This window comes from Lissotriton helveticus, chromosome 1_1, assembly GCF_964261635.1.
Source record: "Lissotriton helveticus chromosome 1_1, aLisHel1.1, whole genome shotgun sequence".
In the NCBI taxonomy this organism is placed as follows: domain Eukaryota; kingdom Metazoa; phylum Chordata; class Amphibia; order Caudata; family Salamandridae; genus Lissotriton; species Lissotriton helveticus.
The window spans coordinates 1,896,194,032-1,896,217,661 of NC_136057.1; the positions used below are offsets into that span (position 1 = coordinate 1,896,194,032).

Genomic DNA, 23,630 nt, shown 5'->3' on the forward strand with positions numbered 1-23,630 from the left:
AGTAACTTTTTATATTTACCAGTTTTCTTTTTCAGTATGCATGGCGAGTTGGTTGTGAAACTGGTTGGCCCTTTCTATTGTCAATAACTCTTACAAACACTTTTTGATTACATGAACCTCAACAGTCTAGAAAACATAGAATAATGATTACATATATCACTATATTGTAGAGAACATACAATAAAACTGCTTTTATTAAGGATGCTCTCAACTATTAAGGAAATATGAAAATGATGATATTCAAAAGGAAATTAACCTTTATTTTGAAATATTTTTATATGAACACTGTTTTGTAAAAAAAACACACGATTGAAAAATACAATTTGGTGATATGGTAAAGGACATCAACACAAGACAAACCTGTACAAGACATTTGATACAAATTAAACACATCTAGGAAAATGGCTGCCAGGAATTGTTACCACCTCTTACAGTGTATTGACGCCATACATTATGCTGATACTGACAGGCAAGTTGATGCTTCAGCACAAGCACGCATCTTTTACCTAATGCACAGTTAAGCTATTGGGCGGCTTAATGCACTAATGAACAATTCTATATGTATTTATGTATAAAAAGGATCCAGATTATGGATTCATACCCAGAAATAATATAAAGATTGTTGAAAACTGAAGCAAAAAACATTAAATAGTTTACCTGATAGAACATCTCTTTGGAGAGAGGCAGTGCACTTGCACCTTGCAAAAGCCCAAGTTAATGAGCTAATCGGCACATTATTTCTTTTAGTATAACTAGCAGTTGCTGTTTTTTACCACATCCGTTCTTTGCATACAGACTATCCTAGAGCCATGGATTTCTGGAAGTACTACAATAGGGTGCTAAAATGTACACTGTTTCAGAGGTAATTTGATTCTCAAGTCCAAGTTGGATCCACCGTTGAAATCCTTCATTCTACTGTAGAGTCAACAACAACTTTATTTCCATGCCATGAAGCTGCCATGATGGAATCATCATTGAAGTGCTTTGAGGTCACTGTTCTTATGGCTTATTACCTTCAACGGTTAAAAAAGCTGATTATATAAATAGCAGATCACATAAATATAAATTGAGGGCATCAAGATTGAAAGTCAAAGCAACCGGACAGGCCCAGTTGTTATAAGGGAACTTTACTCTCCTGTAGGAAACTTGCAGCCATTTTACAATCCTAGATAATGTATCTTTCAAAAGTCAAGTAATACCTACTGGTTTTAGTCACTCAGGGAAACTTGCTCAGCTCAATTCACTGGTTAATGATCCACAGGTTTGTTATGAAAAATATTTCTTGTGGGGTGCCAACTATGTCTCTGGCGTTAAGATGTGCCTTTCGAAAAGGCATCTGTGTGCAAAAGTGTAAGTTGAATTCTAAGGCAAAAGTGTGTCCATATAACCAACACATGTATATACCACCTTTGTGGTAAGGAATTAAAGCAGCAAAGCCAACTTTTAGCAAGTATTTCTTAAAATGACATCTCTACTCTATGAATTGATGTATCTGATCAATACAATAAGTGCCTTCTGGGTTGGGTGGATGATACTGTGGATAATGTTTCATCATAGTAAGGCAGAGCAAGGTGGTGTAGGGTAGGCTCAGTTTAGTTTATAATATGCAAAGTTTCCATTCACACAATCAATATACCTGTTAAAGGTAATTGCTCCACCAGTTTCTCTTTAAGAGAACTCCCACATTCTGATGAGTTCTAACGAGTTGCTCTCACAATAGGTAGAAAGAATGGCCCTTTCTGCAATATTACTTGAAAAAATCTATATTTCCAACGCACATTTTACTGTTTTTTCAGCCAGGCAGTGACTGCTATTACAGTATTCCCAGTGGTTGGAAGTCTCATCTTAAAGCAGCAGTAGAACCATGAGTATGGCTTGTCAGCAAGGGGTATGAGCAAACGTCACTCTAATAGCCAGCTAAAAGATCTCAAAGACTTAATTTCCACCTCAAAAAGAGGGTAATTTCACAAGGTAAAGGTTTCCTCTGAAACTCACACTGCATTCATAGCTAAGTATTGATTTAAACCTGATCTTAAATGTAAAAGATACGTTTAAAATGGATACTAATTTGTTACTGTAGCATGTTATTTCAACAGAGAGTAGAGAGAGGAGCTAGCAATAAATATGCTTTTACATACCTTTTAAAAATACCCGACTGCAATGCCCCTTCCCAGAAAACAAATTACTCATCATTCATGTATATGGAAGCATACACCATCTTCCACACACACTAATCATAATTTTCATATGTCCTACAAGTTAAGGGAGATATTCTGACCAACTAACTAAACTTTGTAGGCTCTGAGAACACAGTCTGTTTTAATTCCAGAACCAATTGGCTCAAAAGAATGCTGCATTATGACGGTTCAGAAAAGCAATGACACATCAAACTAATTTGACCATTTTGAAGGCAAATGTATTAGTTGTTGTATGGTGTGCCTTTTCCCTAAAGACTACTGGTCCAGTGTAATAAATAAAACTACAATGATCTCTCATTCACCCTTTACTACCCTACTCTGTGAAGCATTCGCCCTGAACTACCACTTTAGGGAAAGGCACGTTAGTAACAGAGAACCACAATCATATCATAAGGCTGTAACTGCTGTGGAGCAGGTAGAGTTCATCCCCATGGGCACCCATGAATGTGGCTACAATTCTTTGAGTAGCTCCTGAAAGTGCATTTAATATGGATAAGCAGATACAGCAATATACACAATGAAGGTAGTCTGGTATTCAATTACTCTGTCCGCACCATAGGATAGTGCTCTCACTTTCATCCTGTACGTCTCCGGCTCCCTCAGGGGCCTGGTAGTAAACAGCACACCTTTCAGGTTTTCATCTCTAATAGCGAAGGGTAATGTGAGGTCCTCATCCACCACCAAGAATGTGGTCCTAGGATGCATCACTCCATCTTGTGTATACGCCACTAGGCGGATCAGATCCTGATTGGCGGCAATCCCAAATGGAAGTGAAAGGAGCTTGTACTCCAAGGCGTAGGGACTGAGGGCACATTCCAGGTCATTGGGCGGACAGTTCTTTAGACAAAACCTGCAAATCAATAGAAAAACTCAGAATTATATTGACACCATTCCAAGCTCCCTACTTGTGCATGCAAATATATAATTATTACGAGTGCCAAATGGATTGAACAGGTACAATACTGCTGCTAATTACTAATTTCTGCAGTCAACTAAATGTACTTACAATCACTATGGAGAACTGGAACACAATATTGCAAACTGACAAACTAATTAAAACATATATTATAATTGCTAATATCTAATCCTACCAGCTACTAATGCCTTGTGTTGAGGCTTTTAAATGCGGTTTATTGAACACTAGCCAATGATGTAAAAAAATCCAGTACTTGTAAAGCACACAAATCACCCCTGAAGGGGTATCTCGGTGCTGGGGGCCGTTAGGAAGATTAAGCGAGCTATTGCCCAGAGTCGCATGGTGCTGGGCAGACCCCTGCCGCCGGAGCCGGGGATCGAACCGTGATCCCCTGCATCCAGTGTCAGTCACCCTGGCCACGGCACCACACCTCTCCACAATTATGGGACTAAGGACATATAATAAGTAAAAAAGTCAATTTACTTTATTTAAAATTATTGCACAAAGGAGGCTATTACAGTGAATCTGCAGTCTTTCTAATATGCTCGGTTAGGTTTCCCATCGCAGAGCCTCATGTGGCTCCACCATGGTAAAACCTTTCCAGGCAGCATGTCTGCCATTTGGCCAGTGTGCTTCAGACCCTCAGTACACCTTCCCTATCCAGGGTGGGTCTTTGAATGTATTTTTTTATGTGTGTGGCTGCCATAACAGGAGCAATGGTCTCGCACATGAAAACAAAACAATGGCCCTTGATAAGCAGAGAGAACTTGAAAATCAGGGCCATTGATTTTTGGTTTTTGAAGAAATAAACCCTGGCTTTGGTGTGTTGTTTATGGAAAACATCTGACATTTTAGTTGTGGCAAAAATGCTTCCTCTGCACTGTTCGGAGCATGTTTGAAAAAATGATTTAATGCATATGTTTATTTTCTGCTAGCGCTTAAGGGAATCATAGTGCAGGATTTGATAGGAGTTTAGCAAGATGTTCTTACATGTGTGGCGAACTTGTGTATACAACTGCCTCTGGGAAATAATAATTCTCCATGTTTATCTCCACTCACTTTCTAGCTTCTTTCAACCACAAATGGACCCACACTATTTGGAAATGAATGGAAGAACTCTCTCCCAATTTTACTTGCACTGCCCTCCTTCTCAATGCCAACCTCCTGAACCAGGTTGTGCCTCGCCAGACCTGACCTTAACTGCGAAACAGCAGCTACAAACATTGGTGTCTGCCTTGTATGGCACTCTGTTTATGTTCAGTGCTATGATTCACAGTCCCTACAATTTTTGTCTGTTCACTATCTGGATCTTGACAGTAACGCCAGATTCTTTTTGCTATGATATGTAGTAGATCACGTCATCTTTCTGCGCTCCTAGCTCCCGCCCTTATTTCTTCTCAACGCTATTGAGGTCTCACAGTAGGTGAGGAGAAGGGAGATTGAAGAAGTGAAGCAGAAAATTAGAAGGTCAACTATACTGAGAAAAACCCAAAAGAAGGAGAAAGAGCCACAAGAAAGTTGATCATGGATGTCTCCCTTGGCAGTAAGGAGTGTAAAAGATTGGACAGCAAGTAAAATGACATACAACTAAGGCCTGTAAACACATGATTCAGTTGAATGGGAGCATCATGCTCTATATATTGGATGCAATTCAATTCGAAAATCTAGTTTTCACACATAAAAAAAAAATTAGAACTCTGCATGCAAAACTTTATTTTAGTTCACAAAGATCTACCAGTGAATATCTGATATAATGTGTAAGTACCGCAAAGTATGTCGATTTTTCAACAATCATGAAACTTTGAGATTTGTTGGGAGGGAGAGGGTGAAAGGAAATTCAATGCAAATGGTATGATTAGCACAGTTACAATTTTGAGGGCAGTCACTAACGTTGGCAATTCTTTTCCCACACTTATCAGTACTGAATGAATCAAAAATAATTGTGGCAAAAGGGGTTCAGACAAAAATATCGGAAAAAAATATATTGTCAGACATAAATATAAAGTCTGAAATGTCATCACCCTGAAATATCGTGTGCAAGAATATCGTTATTAAGAATATCGATTTTAAGGAAAGTAATATTGATTTTAAATATATCGACATCAATAATATGGTTTACAATAATATAGTCATTAAGATTATCATTTTAAAAATTATTTTTATGTATTTTAGTATGTATTTTAATTGTATACGTTATAAAATGTTTGTTTAATTATTGTTAATGTTTTTAATATCATTTTTTAATTGTTAGTAGCTTTGAAATGTAATTGTTTATATTTTTTTCTTGTTAGTACCGTAGAAAATTGTGGGGTTCATAGGGGTATAGGATGGGAAATAAATTAATTATAATTCATTTTCAATTAATATTTTGTATTTAATAAAAAAAATATTTATGTTAATTGTATAAAAATTTTTTGCGGGTTGTGTGTTTTGTAGGGGTATAGGGTGGGAAGTAAATTAATAATAATTAATTGATAAATACTTTTTAATTAATATTAATTTAATTGACAATTAATTATGTTAATTGTATAGTTGTTTTTAATTATGTTTCAGGTGCAGGTTGTGTGTTTAGTAGTGGTATAGTGTTACATCCCCCAATCTTGGCCATTTACCTACATTTGTCCTACCTTGCACTGCATAACCGTTCTAGCACTGACCTTTTACTTAAGTTACATGCTGAATAAATCTCGATTGGTTTCCTTGAAACTAGCCTAATTTATTAGGCATGAGGATTCTTAGTAAAATCCCCTGCACATGCTGTGCATAACAGGATTAGTATACTCTGTACAAAAGTCATTGCTGTCATTCATCCTAGGGCGATCAGGCTACTTTGCATAAATTACTTTTACTGATTTAGGTTCATCATAATAATCATACTCAAAACATATTGATTGTGGTACAACCCCGGAGGCTGCCTTTTCTTTATAAAAGAAGTGCACCTTCAATAGTGAAGGAGAGGAGAGGTTTCCACGCTGACACAGGCACTGAGGTCCCGGCCTGCAGAAGCTTCAACATGCAGCAGTCCGACATCACTTGCGAGGTGTCCAACTCGAGACCAAGACAGGGTCCGTCATTCTCTACGATCGGGTAATGGGGGTTGGCTCTTTCCTAGGGGATTGTTGGCTTTACACCCACATACATGCTAGGTACACTTAGGTATAGTCTGCATAATAGAAGAACGCTTGATTACTGTCATGCTTATATGCATGCATATATTCACTGTTTTAGCACCATGGTAGAATTCTAACTTCTATTTACTCTGTTGGTGCTTCTAATCTCTTACGTTAGCTTCTTTCTATTCATTGTTGCAACAAACATGTCTTGGACTAGAATGACACTGGTTCAATAAATCCTTATTGAAAATGTCCTCAACATTTATTCTGTGTATCTCTCTGAGACTTAGGGGCCGATTACGATTGTGGAAGTCCCATCACTGCCAGCCATGCAGTGGCGGGCCTCCACAATCGGACCGCAATTTCCCCCCTGCTACATTACCATGGCAGAGGGAATCGCACTCGGACCGCGGCGGACGCAAAGACCGTCCACCACGGAACCGCCACAGGCAATTGTTGCGATTGCCTGGCAGAGCCGTCTACATCAATAAAATGGTGGTGGTGCCTAGCAGGCACCGTCCGCCAGATCACAATGCTGTCTCCAGATAGCATTTTCATTGCGGGTAAACCGCAATTGAAAGCCTGGTTGAGATCGGTTTTGAGGGCCCGTTATGCCCGTTATGGGCCCCCCTTGTGTTGGGGGAGGGGGAGGTGTGGGTGCACTGGGGGGTACCATGGTGCCTCCCTACATTGCACTGCACCAAGTGGCAGGCACAGTGTGGTGCCTGCCACATAGTGCAGTGAAATGCGCAACATGCCATTTTAGCTTCGCGGCAGGCGCTGCTGTCAGCAGCACCCGCTGCAATATTAAAACGCAAGATGCGACCCCCATGGTAGCGGTCGCATCCTGATTTGGTGTGCAGGACCGCCACATGTATTGGGGACGATCCCGGTCTCTACCACGATTGTGTCCGCCATCGTAATCGGCCCCTAAGTAAGCACGAGTGACTGAGTTAAAAGTACTGTGTTGTTTTCACGATCCCTGAAGGATCAAGGGTTGTCATGTTCGATGGTGGCCAGAAACTATTCACTCCTTGGTAAGGTTAGGGGGCTTATTGTGGCACTGTGAGCTAGCTGGTCTATAGGCCGACATATCCTGCGTGGGTGTCCGGAATGAGTCTTGACACCAATCCCTTAATTTATGTTGTCCAATAAACACACAGATCCTAAATATTTATATTTAGGGACTAAACGACAATAGTCAGGAAATTAAATTAATTATAATTAATTAATAGTAATAATTTAATTGATAATTAATTATGTAAATTGTTTCATAAAAGCCTAGACTTTTATTCACCATTGAAAAAGGCAAGGCAATTGACATCATCGCCTTGGACAGCTGCACATTAGCTTTCGCCATTTGAAGTGCATTGAACTATTGACAGGTCAGTGTTATAATTTCTTCCAGATCACAGTGGGAAATATGGAAGTTTAATATATTGACCTATTGCTATTGTACACGTATAGGCAGTTCTGGATGTTGTCAGAACCACAGCTTCATCTTTGGTTGTCTGTCATTCTGTTAGTCTTTAGCCTGGTTGAGGTCACTTAGTCATGCTTAAGAATATATACATCTGATCTTAATAGACATCCAAAAAGGTGACTTTATAATCCTGTGATGCAAATCTATATGAACTAAACTGACTAAAAGTGCCATCTGCAAAAACACCTTCAGGAAGCCTGCTGCATTCTGAGATATGTGGCAAACAATTCTAGAATCAGAGAAGATACTTTTCCTGTTATGGTCTACACACCATGCATCTTTTTTGTAGGCAGAATCGGAAGCCATGTCTACGCACACTTTAACTGAAGAATCATGTGGCCTTGCCAGCACAGACAAACATCCCTGAAAAGTTCTCAACAATTACAAGCCAATTTTAGCCATTTGTAGGCTTGTCTCTGTTATACTTCCCATTTGTTGAAAGCAATGATGCTGGACCTTTGGGTATTAGCAAACAATGTCAATCAAAGCATGAGTCAAATTGAAAGAAATTGCACCTTTCCTTATATCAGCTTTAAAGTGTATAAAGGAGATAATGCTATCAAACAAAGAACCATTTCTTCAAAGGATTTGGAAAAGCATGTGTGTTGCCCATTTGCTAAACAAGCTGCTCCATAATTATTAACCTAGTGAAGTTTAAAGGAGCTCCAAGACCCAATAAAGGCCAATAAGAGTGGTTGTATTCACTAAGGAAGTTGGGGGTGTAGTGGGAATTTAGATTAAATCTTTTGCAGATGGGTTATACATTGGTTGCAAAAAGTGGGCTAGCCAGCTGGCTGTGGGAAGTGTTGACCGTTAGCACATGGTTTCCTAAGACCAAATCCCTTGCCGACCCTTGCCTGTTGTCACAGTGAGACTAAGAAGGAGAAAAGAAAAATAATTATTTCCACTCCAACAATATCAATGTTTCACTAATTTACTTGTAACTTACCCTGAGAGTGGATCCCGCTGGTAGTTGGGTGGGCACGGTGTATCGATGCATTGATAGCTGCCCCTCATGTTAAAGCACATGCGATTAGCACCACACTGAATATTCTGCTCGAGGCATTCATCAATATCTAATTGTAAAGATATAGAAACATATCAGCTTTACACTGGCTCTATCAAAAAATTATAGCAAATAGTGTTGAGGGATGATCATATTAGTACTCAGATAGATCCAGTAAATACAGGACTTATGCCAGTCTAACACTTAAGGTGCTATGAAGTGAGAGGTAATATTACACTTTTTTGGAAGTAGGTTTATCTTTGGCTGCTTACCAAGTCTTAGTATAGTAAATAGGCCAACAGGTTTTCTGGACCAAACATTCAAGAAATGTTGATGCACTGATTAAGATTTGAGCACCTCGATTTACTAGAGGTTTACAATGAGGATGTTTAGTCACATTTCAATTACTGGAATCCAAGGATTATTGCACATCTTCATTATTGTTAAGTGGTTATTGATTCTGCACTAACTAGACATCTTTATAATTGATGCCTAGTTGCTCTAATATGAATTCATGGCGTTGTTTGTTGATTGAGAAAAAGTGCAGACAGAAAAAAAAGTTCTGTGATCTGTTTAATCCAATCCATCTACATTATGTTTCTAAGATAATTTAGCAAACCAAATTTACACTATTCGTAGAATGTTGTTGCATGTAAGACTCTTCACTTTACTGATTTATTTGGCATATAAATCTCCAAAGCAAATAATAGTTCAATACTGTTTAATTAAAAACATACATTAAAGATTTCTTAACATCTGAGATGTATCCTGTGACCAATCTGTACAAATGTCTGTACACAAGGAATACAAGGAGAAGGCACTTATACTACTCCCCAATCTACCAAAAAACTAGACAAAAATAGAATATCCATGCAAAACTTGACTCAAAAGAAATTTGTACTCATCTTTTTCATGTAACTGTGCCTAGATCCACTTACATCACAACATGTAAACTAATAGTCAGAAACCTTCACATAAAAAGTTGCTAAATCACACCGTAAGTAATACCAGTTGAAATACCAGTTGAAATTTCTGTTTGCAATGCTCTTCCAAGCACTGTGACTCAAATGTATCAGTAACACTAGCAGAGGAAGTATGCTGGGCCTAAAGCACGGCCAGGTTCTAAGACACTCAAAAATTGATTCTTATGAGATTGTAAAAAATTGATATTTGCAACTCGATTTCTTGGGGTAGTTAGTAATCACCAAGCCCAATATAGTGTATGTGCTGTGGTTTACCACTGGCGTGCAGAGTCACAGTGGTGGTATACTTCAGCAAGTTATGAAGGTACTCTCTGTAGACACCTACCTGACTTTTCTAAGTAGTAAGGGTGAGAATTCAAGACTTACTGTAGGATAGGGTGAGGTTAGGAGATCAGAAACAGGGATTTCTCATTTATACTGAAATTTGAGTATCCAGAATCCTCCAAACTTTCTTTTTGCTCAACTATTAACAGTGTGTTGCAGATAAATGGCCTCTAGTTACGTGATAGATCACTGTACCCTATGTTGCGTTGCCCTGTAAATTGTGGTAGAGTGATGTTACTGCTCCTGGAAAAAGCTTAATGCGCTAACCAAGTCTCAAGTTTTTGACGTTAACATTAAACAACAGAACTGAAAAAAGTAGACAAAAGTATGAGCAAATCAATAAAAACTGTAGGTATGAGTGATTATGAAGTATTAAACTATGTGGTCCCCTTTATGGAAGTGCGGTATTGAATGGTAAAAACAAATCTCTATTGATTTGGCAATCAAATGCTGTGATCAATTCAAGGAGTGAATAAGTGATTACTTTTGAATGTAGTAATATTAGAAAGTATTTGTATACCATGTGATGTCATCCGTGTTTTTGTGGCCAACCTTAGGTCATGCTGGTTTGGCCCAAAGTGCTAATGGCTTTATCTGCTTGGTGGAAATGTCAGTGTAATTTTGCATGAATGTGGTACAGTGTTTCAAAAACATATAGATAGAGTGTGCCCACTTTTCCTAATATGGAGTGGGAAGTTTCAGAACCGATTCACAAAGACATGTAGGAGTACGTAAAAGAGTACCCCTATTGTACTACCTCCATACATAAATACTTTTGTGAATTGGCCTCATTGTTTGTCTGGTTGCTTTCTGATGAACTCAACCTCACAAACGTAGACAAATTCCTTGAAAACCTGGATTAACTATTCAATAAATCTTTTGTCAAACCCAGAAAGATAGCTGAATATGTAAGGCAATCTTAGCATATCCTGTGCCCTTGTGTCAAGCCCTAGTTGAAAACTAATTCAAGGATTCGCCAGGATTCGCAATGTATTCTAAGGGATCATCATAGCAATGTCTGATCGACATAGCTCAGCAGGAAGTTGTCTGAAGTGACCAAACACCTGATTTCCCTGACCTTTGCTAGAAGGGAGGCACTATTACTTTTGAACAGGAAAACCTGATTGAAACAAAATGGAGACAAGCAATAGAGGCTCAACATTCCAGTTCATTTTTTCAACAGTATGCACCCATCTCATAACACTCACTTCTCTGACCTTCTCATTAGGAAAAGAACAAACAAAATGAAAACATCACCCAGTGGGCGGCCGGCAGATTCACTGGTGAATGTGGAAATCTCTTAAATTCCTACCTTGGCACGTTTTGCCATTAGGCATCAGGCGATATCCCATTGGGCAAAGGCATTGGTAGCTTCCAGGCACGTTTCTACACTCATGCTGGCATGCATCCCTGTTCTCACATTCATCAATGTCTACATAAAAAAAATAAATGATTAGACAGACACTGGAAAACAAAAATAAAGAAGCAACAACAATATGATACATTTTCTAACTAACAGAGCAAAACAGGAATCTGACTTCCGGTAATACGTAGGCAGATCAATTACATGTGTTAATGAGATGTATAGATGTGGGAAAGCTCCAATTTCTATTTCAACCAAAGATAATATTTTGATTTCTTGGAATATGTTAACTGCCTTTACAGCTGTGCGTAAACAGTTAATATTATTTTTGAAACTTTTATAGGTCACTTTTTTCCTCTTCATTCATTTAAGGTGTATATTTCTCGAGAGTAATGCTACCATTGCAGGGCATTTGCCACCCAATTCAGGGACAGATTAAAGCACATATCCCCACTCTGAAAGTATTTTGTATATGACTTTGCATTAGTTTTGTTAACCTTGTCACGCCACTGTCACTTTTCAAATATTATTATTAATTGGGGAAGGGTTTTTTTAGTCAGTCCTTTTACAGTTTGAGGATGATTATTATATAAACTAAATATTTTGTTTTGTCAGTTTTGGGTCTTTCTAAAGATATTTTTCTCACCTTCAGCAAGGCCCCACTGCATGGAGAAAGAGGTCACAGGTTTATTAAGGCCAAGTGCATTAAAATGTACAATGTCTGTAGTGAGTCAATTAGATTTTCAACTATGTGAGCAAAAAAAATACATTATTGTTTCCCATTTGGTTGATATTATAGTTGTAAAATTCAGCTTGGTATTAAAGGATGCTTTTGTGTAATCAATAGCAATCTTAAATAGTAATAAATCTAGAGATACATTTCTGTACATGAAATTTAATGCAGTTAAATCTTCCAAACATAGCAAACAATTATCTAACCTTACGGTCATGTATAAACTACCTGCTACCAATGGAAAATGCTAATTTGATTTCTCTTTTAATCACTCTTGCTATTAGTGTTCTAGATGCAGTCACTTAGATTAGAGACCTGACTCACAAAGCCAAAATCCAATACATTTTTATAAATCGTTATCTTTATTTGCTCCAAAACTCCTCAATAACACATTTTAAACATTAAAAGATTAACATCAGTTTATACATGAAAAGATAAAACATTTACATCCATAAATATATATTAAAATAAACAAAGCCAGGCCATTTTCTCCCATCTGTTGAGAGTCTGGGTGAGATGCCATGGAAAGTTTGCACCCTCAGATATTGTAGGTAGTTATAAATCTTCTCTTGACCCATTCTCATCTTGGAATTGATCAGAGATTTACTCTTTGAAAAGGCAGTAAAAAATCAGTTCCCAATGTGGAAACAGGCAGAGGACATACTGAAAAGGGTGAGGGTATAGAGGGCAAGATTTTACCACAAGAAAACAAATTCTGTAATTGTAAGTGCTTACACTTGAGAGTACTCCTGGATAATAGAAATGGTTGCAACTTTGCAGGAGTGCTCATGGAATGTTTTCAGAATTCTACAAATGTACAAGACTACATCCAAATCTTGATGCAAATTTAAGAGTGTACTTTTACACACTTCTTTAGCTCTCTGGGAAGCAATTCTATATTAACTTTGAGGTGCTAGAAAGCTTTGTCTTTTCTAGTCTTGTTCGCCTCTGATAAGGCTATTTGTTTTAAAAATAAACCTTTCTTGTTGGTTTTCTGATGTGTTCCAATATGCAATACAATTGAATTTACATCAATGGTCCACATAATTCGAACAGCAGTTCATAAAATCATGTATAAAGAATATCATAGTCCCAACTCCATTTGTCCAGTAGTCTACACAGGAAAAACCCGCTAGAGCACATCCCATTAAGTGCATATGGTAACCTGAAAAGTACATCTTTTGTAGAGCTGCCCTTTTCCTTAGATTGCCTGGATGACCCATGGCACTATGAAATTTAATAACCAAAAAAGGAACTCTTCACATTTTTTGATACAATTTTAAAATGTCTAATGTCCTGGAACAGTCTTAAAAGGTCCATGACACCCTACACCAGTTCTCAGTCCAACTGTGACCAACAGGAACTCTACCGATGAACTACTATCCACATGAAGGCATGAAACAGCTTCAAAAGAGTAAACTAAAGCATTATTTTACAACATCTATCCGATTTCTCTCAAAGCTGCTTTATGCATCATTAAACTTCTTAAGTGTGCCGCTTCCCAAAGCATTCCCTGACATGAAACACTTTTGAAAGCATGTGATTAAACACATATACGTGATATGTGCACATAACCAACAGATTCTTTAGTGAAGTAATAGTACTACCTTAATTCAAACAAGCCAAGGTCACATAAATCCCCCCCCAAAAAAATCAGAAGTGTCAACAGGAAACAGAGATGTAAAAAGGATACTCTTATTGCTTTACTATTCAAAAAAACACTTAATTTTATTCTACTTGGTGCACATCATATGTCTGAACAAATGTTTGCAATTAGCACAAACGCTCAAGATAAACAAATGCAATTCAGTGTAAAGATACAATATCAATTCATTATACATTTAAAAAAACACCTTAACATGTTTAGACATTGCATAATACAGACATAAATTGCCAATCAAAGATATAACAAGAGATTGCTTTACAAATATTAAAAAACTTTACATTGATGAAATATAGGCCAAAGTAGGAACTTCCATATCATTCACTTTACAAACCGATAAACGTATAGAATGGTTTAAGTAGCCAATATGTATTTGTCAGGTTGTTCCCCAATCCATGCAGAATTACTGACCCTTTAACAGTTTCTTCCAAAAGGGCACCGTTGATCTTTTCATAGTCAAATGCAACCTTAAAAGTATACTCACTACTGCACACTTTAATGTTAGTGGAATTTTGACCTTATTTACATTATTTGAAGGTATTCCTAAAAATGCTACTTAATCTATTGAAGGCATTTCTAACCTGAACCTCTGATTATGTGTGCTGCAATTGTGATTGCTGAGGTACTTTTACTGCTTGAAGACTTCCGATACCAACCTGAACTTTTATTCCTCCTGTATTTTTGCTTTCTCCAAGTAAAGCAAATACTTTTTAATTTATTAGTATTCAGTCTCATATTTGGCTCATAACTATGCTTCTAGCTAAGTGACTGTACCCCTTATGACTCTGGATTACAACATTGTTCTTGTTTAAAAGTTATTAGATTCTTCTTGTATACAACTTTAGGGAGGTGCATGAATAGAACTTGGAATTCTGACAAATCAACAAAACAGAGCAAAGTTAAGCAGTGTTCAACTAAAACCTGTTAAATTAATTTTAAATAATGTCTTGATGCCTAGTATACGCTTTACATCCCATCTTTAATTGAGGCCCTGGTCTTTGAGTCTAACAATTTAATTGCAGTAAGGGGGACAGCAGAGATTTCCAGATCGTTTCCTATAAGGTATATTATACACTAGGTCATAAGGTGTGGTATAATCAATGCGTCTCACTTAGAATGTCTTTATTAGGAAGGGCGTATTATTCTACCAAACTCTGCAGGATTACACAGTTTTTTATGGTGGATCTTTGCTGTCGTGAAACTCAACCTACCTGTGGAGGCAGGATAAAGAACTCCTCCCCCATTGCAAAGATCTTCCCAGTAGAGGCAAATTAGGTGCTCAGATAGTAGCTACATTTCATAAATTTAAGAAGCCACATGGAAATTGGAACAATAACACTTTTCCACCTGTCAAGTAGTATGCAGGATGTATTTACTACAGCCTTAGAAGGTTGTCCAGCACCTTTGGCAAGCCTACCAGATTTTGCTTTACAGCTGCTGTTGCACACAGTGTTGTCCTTTAAGCTTTAAAGACTTCGTAACTCTCACTACGTAGTCTATCAGGAAACATTGTACATCATATTTGACTTCTCATTTCTACTTTTCAAAGGTCTCTTGAATGGAAGGCTCGCCTCTTTAAAGAACACTACGTCACAATGCATTAACCATACAAAACCCAGATTCCTATCCTTTTACGCCTTAAGTTTATTCTTGTATTTGACCATGTACAGCACTCTACTGCCTTTGGCCTATGTTTGTGATGTAGAAATATCATATATAACATACATACATGCCTTCCACCGCTACACCTCTGTGGATTTTGAAAAAAAAATACTTCTAAATCAGACTCCCAAACAACCATCTGAAATTGAAGGAGTCTGAACATTTGTGTGGCATTTAGAGGTATGCTAATATGTTAAATGAATAAAAAAAATATTATTTAATTATTATTTTCTGTCTGCTTTCCTTTAAGTCATTGTTTTATTTCTCCACCTGCAACTCCTCCAACCAATTCCATAGGTTCCTTAAGGGCCTTTCACATTCTTTCATTACTAAATAAAGATTCCTTTATGTTAAACATTGTTCACTGAGAATACAATTTTATGCAGCTCATTGGTGATTAAGAAATCACCAGGGCAATATTGCATTCGCATTTGAAGTGACTGACATGGGCAAAATATAATTATTATTTTGTGCATATGCCATTCTTCTTCTTATCAATCAGTGCAGATATCATACTGAAGTGATCAGTCAGTGATAATGTAGGTGTAAAAATGGTAAATCACCAGTGAAAAATTGCCCAATCACTGCTGAAATGTTGTGCTTTGACAAGTGTAATACATATAACATACATTTTAACGACTTTCCATGTAGCTACTATTCTTCTAAGAAAAGGCTTACAATTCTTCTTTTAATGTAAAATGTCTCTACATTCAAACGTTTTCTGTACATTCTCTCTATCTGATTTTAAATACTGAATAATATTGTCTGCCAATAACTTCAGCCTGGACATCCCCTCCACTGGTGCACTGATGCCCCTGCTACATAACGTCACTACCAGTGGCTCTATAAAGACAGTAAATAGTATTGGAAACAGAGAACTCTATTGATTGATACCATGCCGGTCACCCTAGAGTTCAAGATAACCTGGGCTTGTGACCCTTGATACAAATTCACAAGCATTTGGGTATTTTTTAGGTCGAACCTGAATTTAATTAAACTAAAACACAGGGCCTCCCAATTAACGAGATAGGACACCTTTTCAGTGTTGATCATCATTATCACAGCACTAGTTTAATTAGATGAAAAATAATCTAATGCCTCTGTTAAAAAATGGGTGTTTGCCGCCATAAGATGATTGGCAACAAACCCACTCTGGTCCCCTTGAAATAAAAGCTGGGCTGCTGGCATGATACGACTAGGGTATTTTATCTTTCTTGTGAAAACTCACTATAGTAGATTCCTTGAAGGTGGGGGGGGGGGTCCCCACTCTCTTTAATGTAGTTAAATAAATCTGTTAAGAAGGGAAACAACTCTTTAGCAAATATCTTGTAAAATCTGGACGGAAATCTGTCATTTCCACAAGCCTTAGCATTTGGCATTTTTTGATGTGCTTCATAAACCTCTATTGTTGTTACTAGGCCTAAAATTACCTCAGCTAGAGTGTGTGGTAGTTGGGGTAGCTGTAAAGACCCATAGTATTGTTCTAATCTGGACAATGGAATCAGTGTACTGCATTTGACATATGCTTCTGTAGGGCTGTAGAAAGACTTGGGCAATTTCATCCTTCTCTATTACCATTTTAGCGGTTTCAGGGTTCTCAATTTGCTTAATTGTTGATTTATCTTTCTTAATTCAAGTGGACCAGGCTAAAAGCTTGCCTATATGCTGTTTCTCCTTATAGAGTTGTTGCTGGTAGGCGTTGGAGTTGTTTATTTCCTCAAGAGTGAAAAAATCTCTAAGATTTTGTTTTGCCCTGCCTAATCCATCCCCGCAAACCCCTGTGCCTTTTACCCCTGTGCTGGCCCTTGTAGCACCATTGACCGCTGATTGTAGTCTCACTATTCCCCGAGTCCGCTCTTTCTCTTAATTTGCCTTTAAGGTAATAAAACGGCCTCATGTTGTGGCCTTAAAGGCATCCCAAACTGAGAGAGGTAGAATTTCTGTTGATAAAAAAATATTCTGCAATAAACCCTCGCATCTCACCAAGCCGCTCTTGGCTAGTCAAAAGAGACCTGTCTAGATGCCACCTAGAACTCTCTCTATTAGTGGTGCCCAGATCTACCACAATAGAAACCAGCGAGTGATCAGAGAAGGCATTTGCACAGGTATCTGACCCAGACCTTTTGATTACCGACAAAACTAAGAAGAAATCAAGGACAGAAGCAGTTTTAAAGCGATGCGAAAAGCAGGTGTATTGTGAAAAACCCGGATGGGATGAATACCAAGGGTCTTCAAATTCAAAGTCTAATTTTAGGGTATCAATCAGTTTTTTTGTTCTTGATTTGAGCTGTTTCTTAGTTTTTTTTTTTGATGTGTCTAATGCCAGGTCCTGAAATATAGTTCAAATCGGCCCCAATGCAATATTATGAATCTGTAACAATGCGTCAACATCACCCCTAATGGGACCATAGTATTTAACCAGATTAAAGGGGAGCCCATTGACAGAAACCTTTAACCATAACCACCTACCTCGGAGATCACGGATCACTTTCTGAACAACACGGTCGATGCCCCTTCCTAGATAAATTGAGACACCCTTTACAGCCAATCCTGCTAAGGCGAAAAATGCAAAGAAATATTTCTCTGGAACAAAAATCTTCGGGGTGATACTTTTGTGGTGAGTCTCTTGTATAATAATTACCTCAGGTGCAAAAGATGTCAGCCATCTTATCAAACCCCAGTATTTGTGTTTATTAAAAATGCCATTGGTGTTGCAAGAGATGATCCTAACCTTCTGTAGCATTGAAAAAATGAATTAATATGCCACCTCTGCTGTATATATTGCTGTCAAAACTATTGCACAACCTGCTTTATTCCTGCTCCTTGTCACGAAAATGCACCCTCCTCACCCTGAAACCCACTCTTGAAGAACATTTCAATGTCACCTGTAGTATTCATATTCCTCACTATAACTTGTTCCAAACCTAGGATAATCGTGCTCCTGTTTTATACTAAATGTGCTCCCTCCCCACCCTCAGATAACCCAGTGGACTCCCCTACCCCATCTACACGTATTAAAGTGTGCCTTGGCACGGCACCAAAAGCGTGCCCTCCGGTGGTAGCCACCACCACCTGCTGACATGAGAAAAATGAGATACTAGCAGCGGGTTCATTAAAAAATTCACAAAACCTTACAGAAACATGCAGCCGCCAATATGCTTGGATCACTTTTCCCTGTGTAACTGGTGCAAAAGTTCATCCGCCTGCTTAACCATCACTAATAAATGATACTGTCCTTTAACTAAAAATTGCATTTTACACTGCTGCACCAAGGAAGCTTGGGCACCTTGTTTCTAAAAAGTTCTGACATAGATTTAAATACTCGGCAAAGCCACCCTGCTGCCATATCTGAAAAGATATTACATTGGAACTTATCTGAGGTCTGAAATGCCTTTTGCTTGACAGCTGCTGACAGTATTGTCTCTTTCATATGAAAATTCCTGAATTGACCAAGAATGTATGGGGATACCTGCCATTTGCTAGCTGGAAAGATAGAACACGATGAGCCAGCATAATTGTTCTCTCATTCTTCAAAACTGGAGAACTAGTTTGGTTCCAACTGTTCAGGGCTGGGAGGAAAAAATGGTACAGACCAAGAAGTTTGAAGAGGCATATGCAAAGCATGTGGTGGGGTTTGTAGACGTTTGTTGCTATATATAGCACTATTTGGAAGATATTGAAAACCCAGGACATAGTCATTTAACAGAATATCTTATTCTACTACTTCATGAACTGTAGCCTAATCCATGCCATAACCAGGATTGCTTGTTAAGGGGGGGTCCCAACATCATGTATTTGTCTCTCTTCTGCCTCTTCCCTTCATAATGACACTGTGTTTTATCCGTTCATCTCAGCACATTAGCACATCAGCTTTTATCTCATTGGTGTAAATCTGATCTTTTTATACTCTCTCTTGGGTAAAACTGTGAATGCTTCTATATTTCTCCACTTTTGTGCACTTTGCACTAATGTCACTTTTTTGGAATCATTTTATGTGATGGCCTATTTTTTTACTTACCTGTCATTGGGAGGTTTATGTAGGCACAGCTGCACTTATGTATCTTTTGGTGTAAAATTGTTGTACCAATATGTTTACTTGGATCAAAACTGTGAATGCTGCTAATCTGCTTTATCCGAAATGCACACTATGCAACTCCATCTCTGCTTTTGGTAATTGTTTGATATTTTGTATGCTCACATTACTTCCTTTCAGTATTATTTCTCTATTTCTGCTCAATAAAAAAAAATATATATATATATATCACCCTGTGATCATAGCCATGCAGTCATAGCTCCATTTGATCATATGCAGAACTGATATTAAGTGATTTTTCTTTCCTCTCAGAAGGCATGGTCACAACAAATATGCAAGTCTCTATCGGCCCCTTGATCACGTGATGTATGATTTTTTTGTCTTGCATCTTCTTTGTTGTGGTGATCGTAACCAGGAACTAGAGGCATTAGAGTTCTTGTTTGTGGTTTTGGCTGTAAAATCCCAAGGTTTATGGATGTCTGGGTCTGTGAACAGATATGCCAGTACTCAATATCTACACTGCTCTATCTGTGACCTCATGAAAGTTGATTATATTGTTAATCAAGTGGTACAAAAGAGGGTGGTGATGGACGGAGCATCTGAACCAATCAAACACTCACACCCAGTCAACAGATCTGGGTTTAATCCATTACCGTTCTTTAGCCCACTCTGCCACCCCAGTTCAGACATGGCCATATGCAAATCAGTCTGACCCTGTGCCTCTTGGGAACAGTCCAGCCCGAACTGCCAAGCCATGCCTTCCCTGGACCGGAAAAAAGCTTCCGAGGACCGGTTTCTGGCATTTCAGCCGTCTTCAGCCCGGCTTGCTTGAATCCAGTGGCAAAGTGAGCAAGGGACTCACGTCTGAGCATACCCTGCCAACTTATGGCGAACAAAGTGGTACAAAAGGGGGTGGTGATGGACGGAGCATCTGAACCAATCAAACACTCACACCCAGTCAACAGATCTGGGTTTAATCCATCACCATTCTTTAGCCCACTCTGCCACCCCAGTTCAGACATGGCCATATGCAAATCAGTCTGACCCTGTGCCTCATGGGAACAGTCCAGCCCGAACTGCCAAGCCATGCCTTCCCCGGACCGGAAACAAGCTTCCGAGACCGGTTTCTGGCATTTCAGCCGTCTTCAGCCCGGCTTGCTTGAATTCAGTGGCAAAGTGAGCAAGGGACTCACGTCTGAGCATACCCTGCCATCACCACCCCCTTTTGTATTATATTGTTAATCAAACAGATTTTTGAGCCAAAATATATAATTGTGAGAAGAGTGGTATCTAGCCAGAGGCTGTACTGGCTGTATCTTGATCCAGTGTTCCATGGAGCCTTCTTGACCTTGATCTTGTATGATGCTAGCAGTAATGAGAGTCACCTGCCTGTGGTATAAGAATTTCCCGTCTGAGCTCTTGCATCCTTGGGTCATGAGATCTCTTTCTCTGGCCAGGTCTGGCCAGGTCTCTAGAGGGTACATTGCTACTAGGTTGTAATAGCTAAGGAAAACCATCATCTGCTGCTACTAAGGTTGTTGAGGCACAGATTAAGAATAATGCGGCTGAGGAGAGAAAGGCAAAATATCTTAACCTTTGGTGGGCGATTCACCTGTAAGCTGGTTAATTTAACACCATCTTTAGCAAGCCCTTTCTGTTATTGTTTATTGTTATGCCGAGGTTCATCATGAGGTTGAGCGATGGCTTAATTCTGATGGTGAGTGACACCTCAACGCGGAAGGTCACAATGGCACTGCAAAAGTCCCCTATGATGCCCAAGATACCACTAAAGCTCTCAACATAGAAACAGTCATATGTGGTCTAAGAAATCTTGACAGTGAAATGGTTCTCTGAGGAATCGTGTAGGGTACTGAAATAGGTCCCATCAATTTCAAAGGCAGAGGAATCACCTCCCAAGCACTGTTTGCTGAGCTGGGATGCCAAGGGAGAATCAGTTTGTTCTTACTTGAAGACCCAATATAGCTCACAGGTGAGCTCCTTCTGTGTTTTCAGTCTCCTATGTAGTAATACTTGACACATCTCACACTCTTATATGGAGATAGATTCTAGAAGACAAACTAGACAAAAATGTATTCATTCTTCAAGGACCTTTTAGTGATATGCCCAGTGGTGTACATCTATGTTTGTCCTCCTTCCTGTTAAAGGTCTTAAAGTGTTCTGTTATTCCAAAACACCCCCTCTTGTAACAATGGGATGAACTCACCACTTTCCAATCCCTGCCCAAGCATTAAAGGTTTCTGCCCTGATTCTTGACTCGTCATCAGATCAGCCAATTGTATGACATTGTGCTACAGATGTAACTCACGTCCTTTCTTTTATTGATCACCTCAGATACTTTTCTACCCTTTTTCACCTTGCAATCTGATTTCAGGTGGTCACTGCTTGGCCGTTTTATTTTTGGCATTCTAAATTTCCCTATATATTGTGATTGTTGTTGATATCTGTCTGTGGCTCACTCGATTGCATTACAACTGTGCACTGTATTGTGATGTGTATATTGCATAATTATATATATATATATATATATATGTGTGTGTGTGTGTGTGAGTGTGCATGTGTAGGTGTGTATGTGTGTGTGTGATAAGCGACTTTCTTAACTGCTAGCCCATAAAATGACATTGATAGCATTCCAACTTTATTATCTATGGTTTACTCCATATTCACTGATTTTCTTTTGTAAAAAACAGACAAAACAAAAAAGTTATGAATAAAAGATTTTTTTGTTATTCCCTATCTTTTTCATAGGAAGTATTGACAGTACAAAAGTTGTCTATGAGTTACTTACCTCGGATTACTGACAAAGCTGCAACTACTATGGTAAATGGATACTTAAAGAGACCATTCTCAAACCGCCGCCACCGCCGAGAGTCACATCAACTTACCTCTTGAACGCCAGAGGAAGGCAGAAGCCATTACCCACGCCGCCGCCACCGCCAAGAGTCAAGGGACAGCAGACTCCGCGCCGCCGCTCCGGGAGACTCCAAATCCCGGCAGGCACCGCGGCGGCGCGTCTGAGTGACGCGGCAGCGCACAGGGAGCGCCAACAGAGGCGCTGAAAAGGAGGAGCACCCCGGCAGAGCGGGAGAGACCATTCTCAAACCGCCGCCACCGCCGAGAGTCACATCAACTTACCTCTTGAACGCCAGAGGAAGGCAGAAGCCATTACCCACGCCGCCGCCACCGCCAAGAGTCAAGGGACAGCAGACTCCGCGCCGCCGCTCCGGGAGACTCCAAATCCCGGCAGGCACCGCGGCGGCGCGTCTGAGTGACGCGGCAGCGCACAGGGAGCGCCAACAGAGGCGCTGAAAAGGAGGAGCACCCCGGCAGAGCGGGGGAGACCATTCTCAAACCGCCGCCACCGCCGAGAGTCACATCAACTTACCTCTTGAACGCCAGAGGAAGGCAGAAGCCATTACCCACGCCGCCGCCACCGCCAAGAGTCAAGGGACAGCAGACTCCGCGCCGCCGCTCCGGGAGACTCCAAATCCCGGCAGGCACCGCGGCGGCGCGTCTGAGTGACGCGGCAGCGCACAGGGAGCGCCAACAGAGGCGCTGAAAAGGAGGAGCACCCCGGCAGAGTGGGGGAGACCATTCTCAAACCGCCGCCACCGCCGAGAGTCACATCAACTTACCTCTTGAACGCCAGAGGAAGGCAGAAGCCATTACCCACGCCGCCGCCACCGCCAAGAGTCAAGGGACAGCAGACTCCGCGCCGCGCACCCCGGCGGCGCGTCTGAGTGACGCGGCAGCGCACAGGGAGCGCCAACAGAGGCGCTGAAAAGGAGGAGCACCCCGGCAGAGCGGGGGAGACCATTCTCAAACCGCCGCCACCGCCGAGAGTCACATCAACTTACCTCTTGAACGCCAGAGGAAGGCAGAAGCCATTACCCACGCCGCCGCCACCGCCAAGAGTCAAGGGACAGCAGACTCCGCGCTGCCGCTCCGGGAGACTCCAAATCCCGGCAGGCACCGCGGCGGCGCGTCTGAGTGACGCGGCAGCGCACAGGGAGCGTCAACAGAGGCGCTGAAAAGGAGGAGCACCCCCGCGTCGCGGGACGCGAGCGGGACGCCCGGGGCTAAGCCCGGGCAAAGGGCGGGCCCTCTACGGCCCTCATCGGCACAAGGAGGCCAG

General features: G+C 40.0%; 1 protein-coding gene across 1 annotated transcript in view; it reads right to left on the reverse strand.

Annotated features, from left to right (window-relative positions):
• Window positions 1-234: 234 nt before the first annotated feature.
• The window catches only part of HMCN1 (hemicentin 1), a 1,257,483-nt gene continuing 1,234,087 nt past the window's right edge, over window positions 235-23,630 (reverse strand). The window contains exons 105-107 of the mRNA XM_078642741.1: window positions 11,336-11,455; window positions 8,660-8,786; window positions 235-3,048 (exon numbers count right to left, since the gene is read on the reverse strand). Coding sequence (XP_078498867.1) covers window positions 2,682-3,048; window positions 8,660-8,786; window positions 11,336-11,455 — 614 coding nt within the window. The 3' untranslated portion in view covers window positions 235-2,681. The remainder of the gene's footprint in view (window positions 3,049-8,659; window positions 8,787-11,335; window positions 11,456-23,630) is intronic.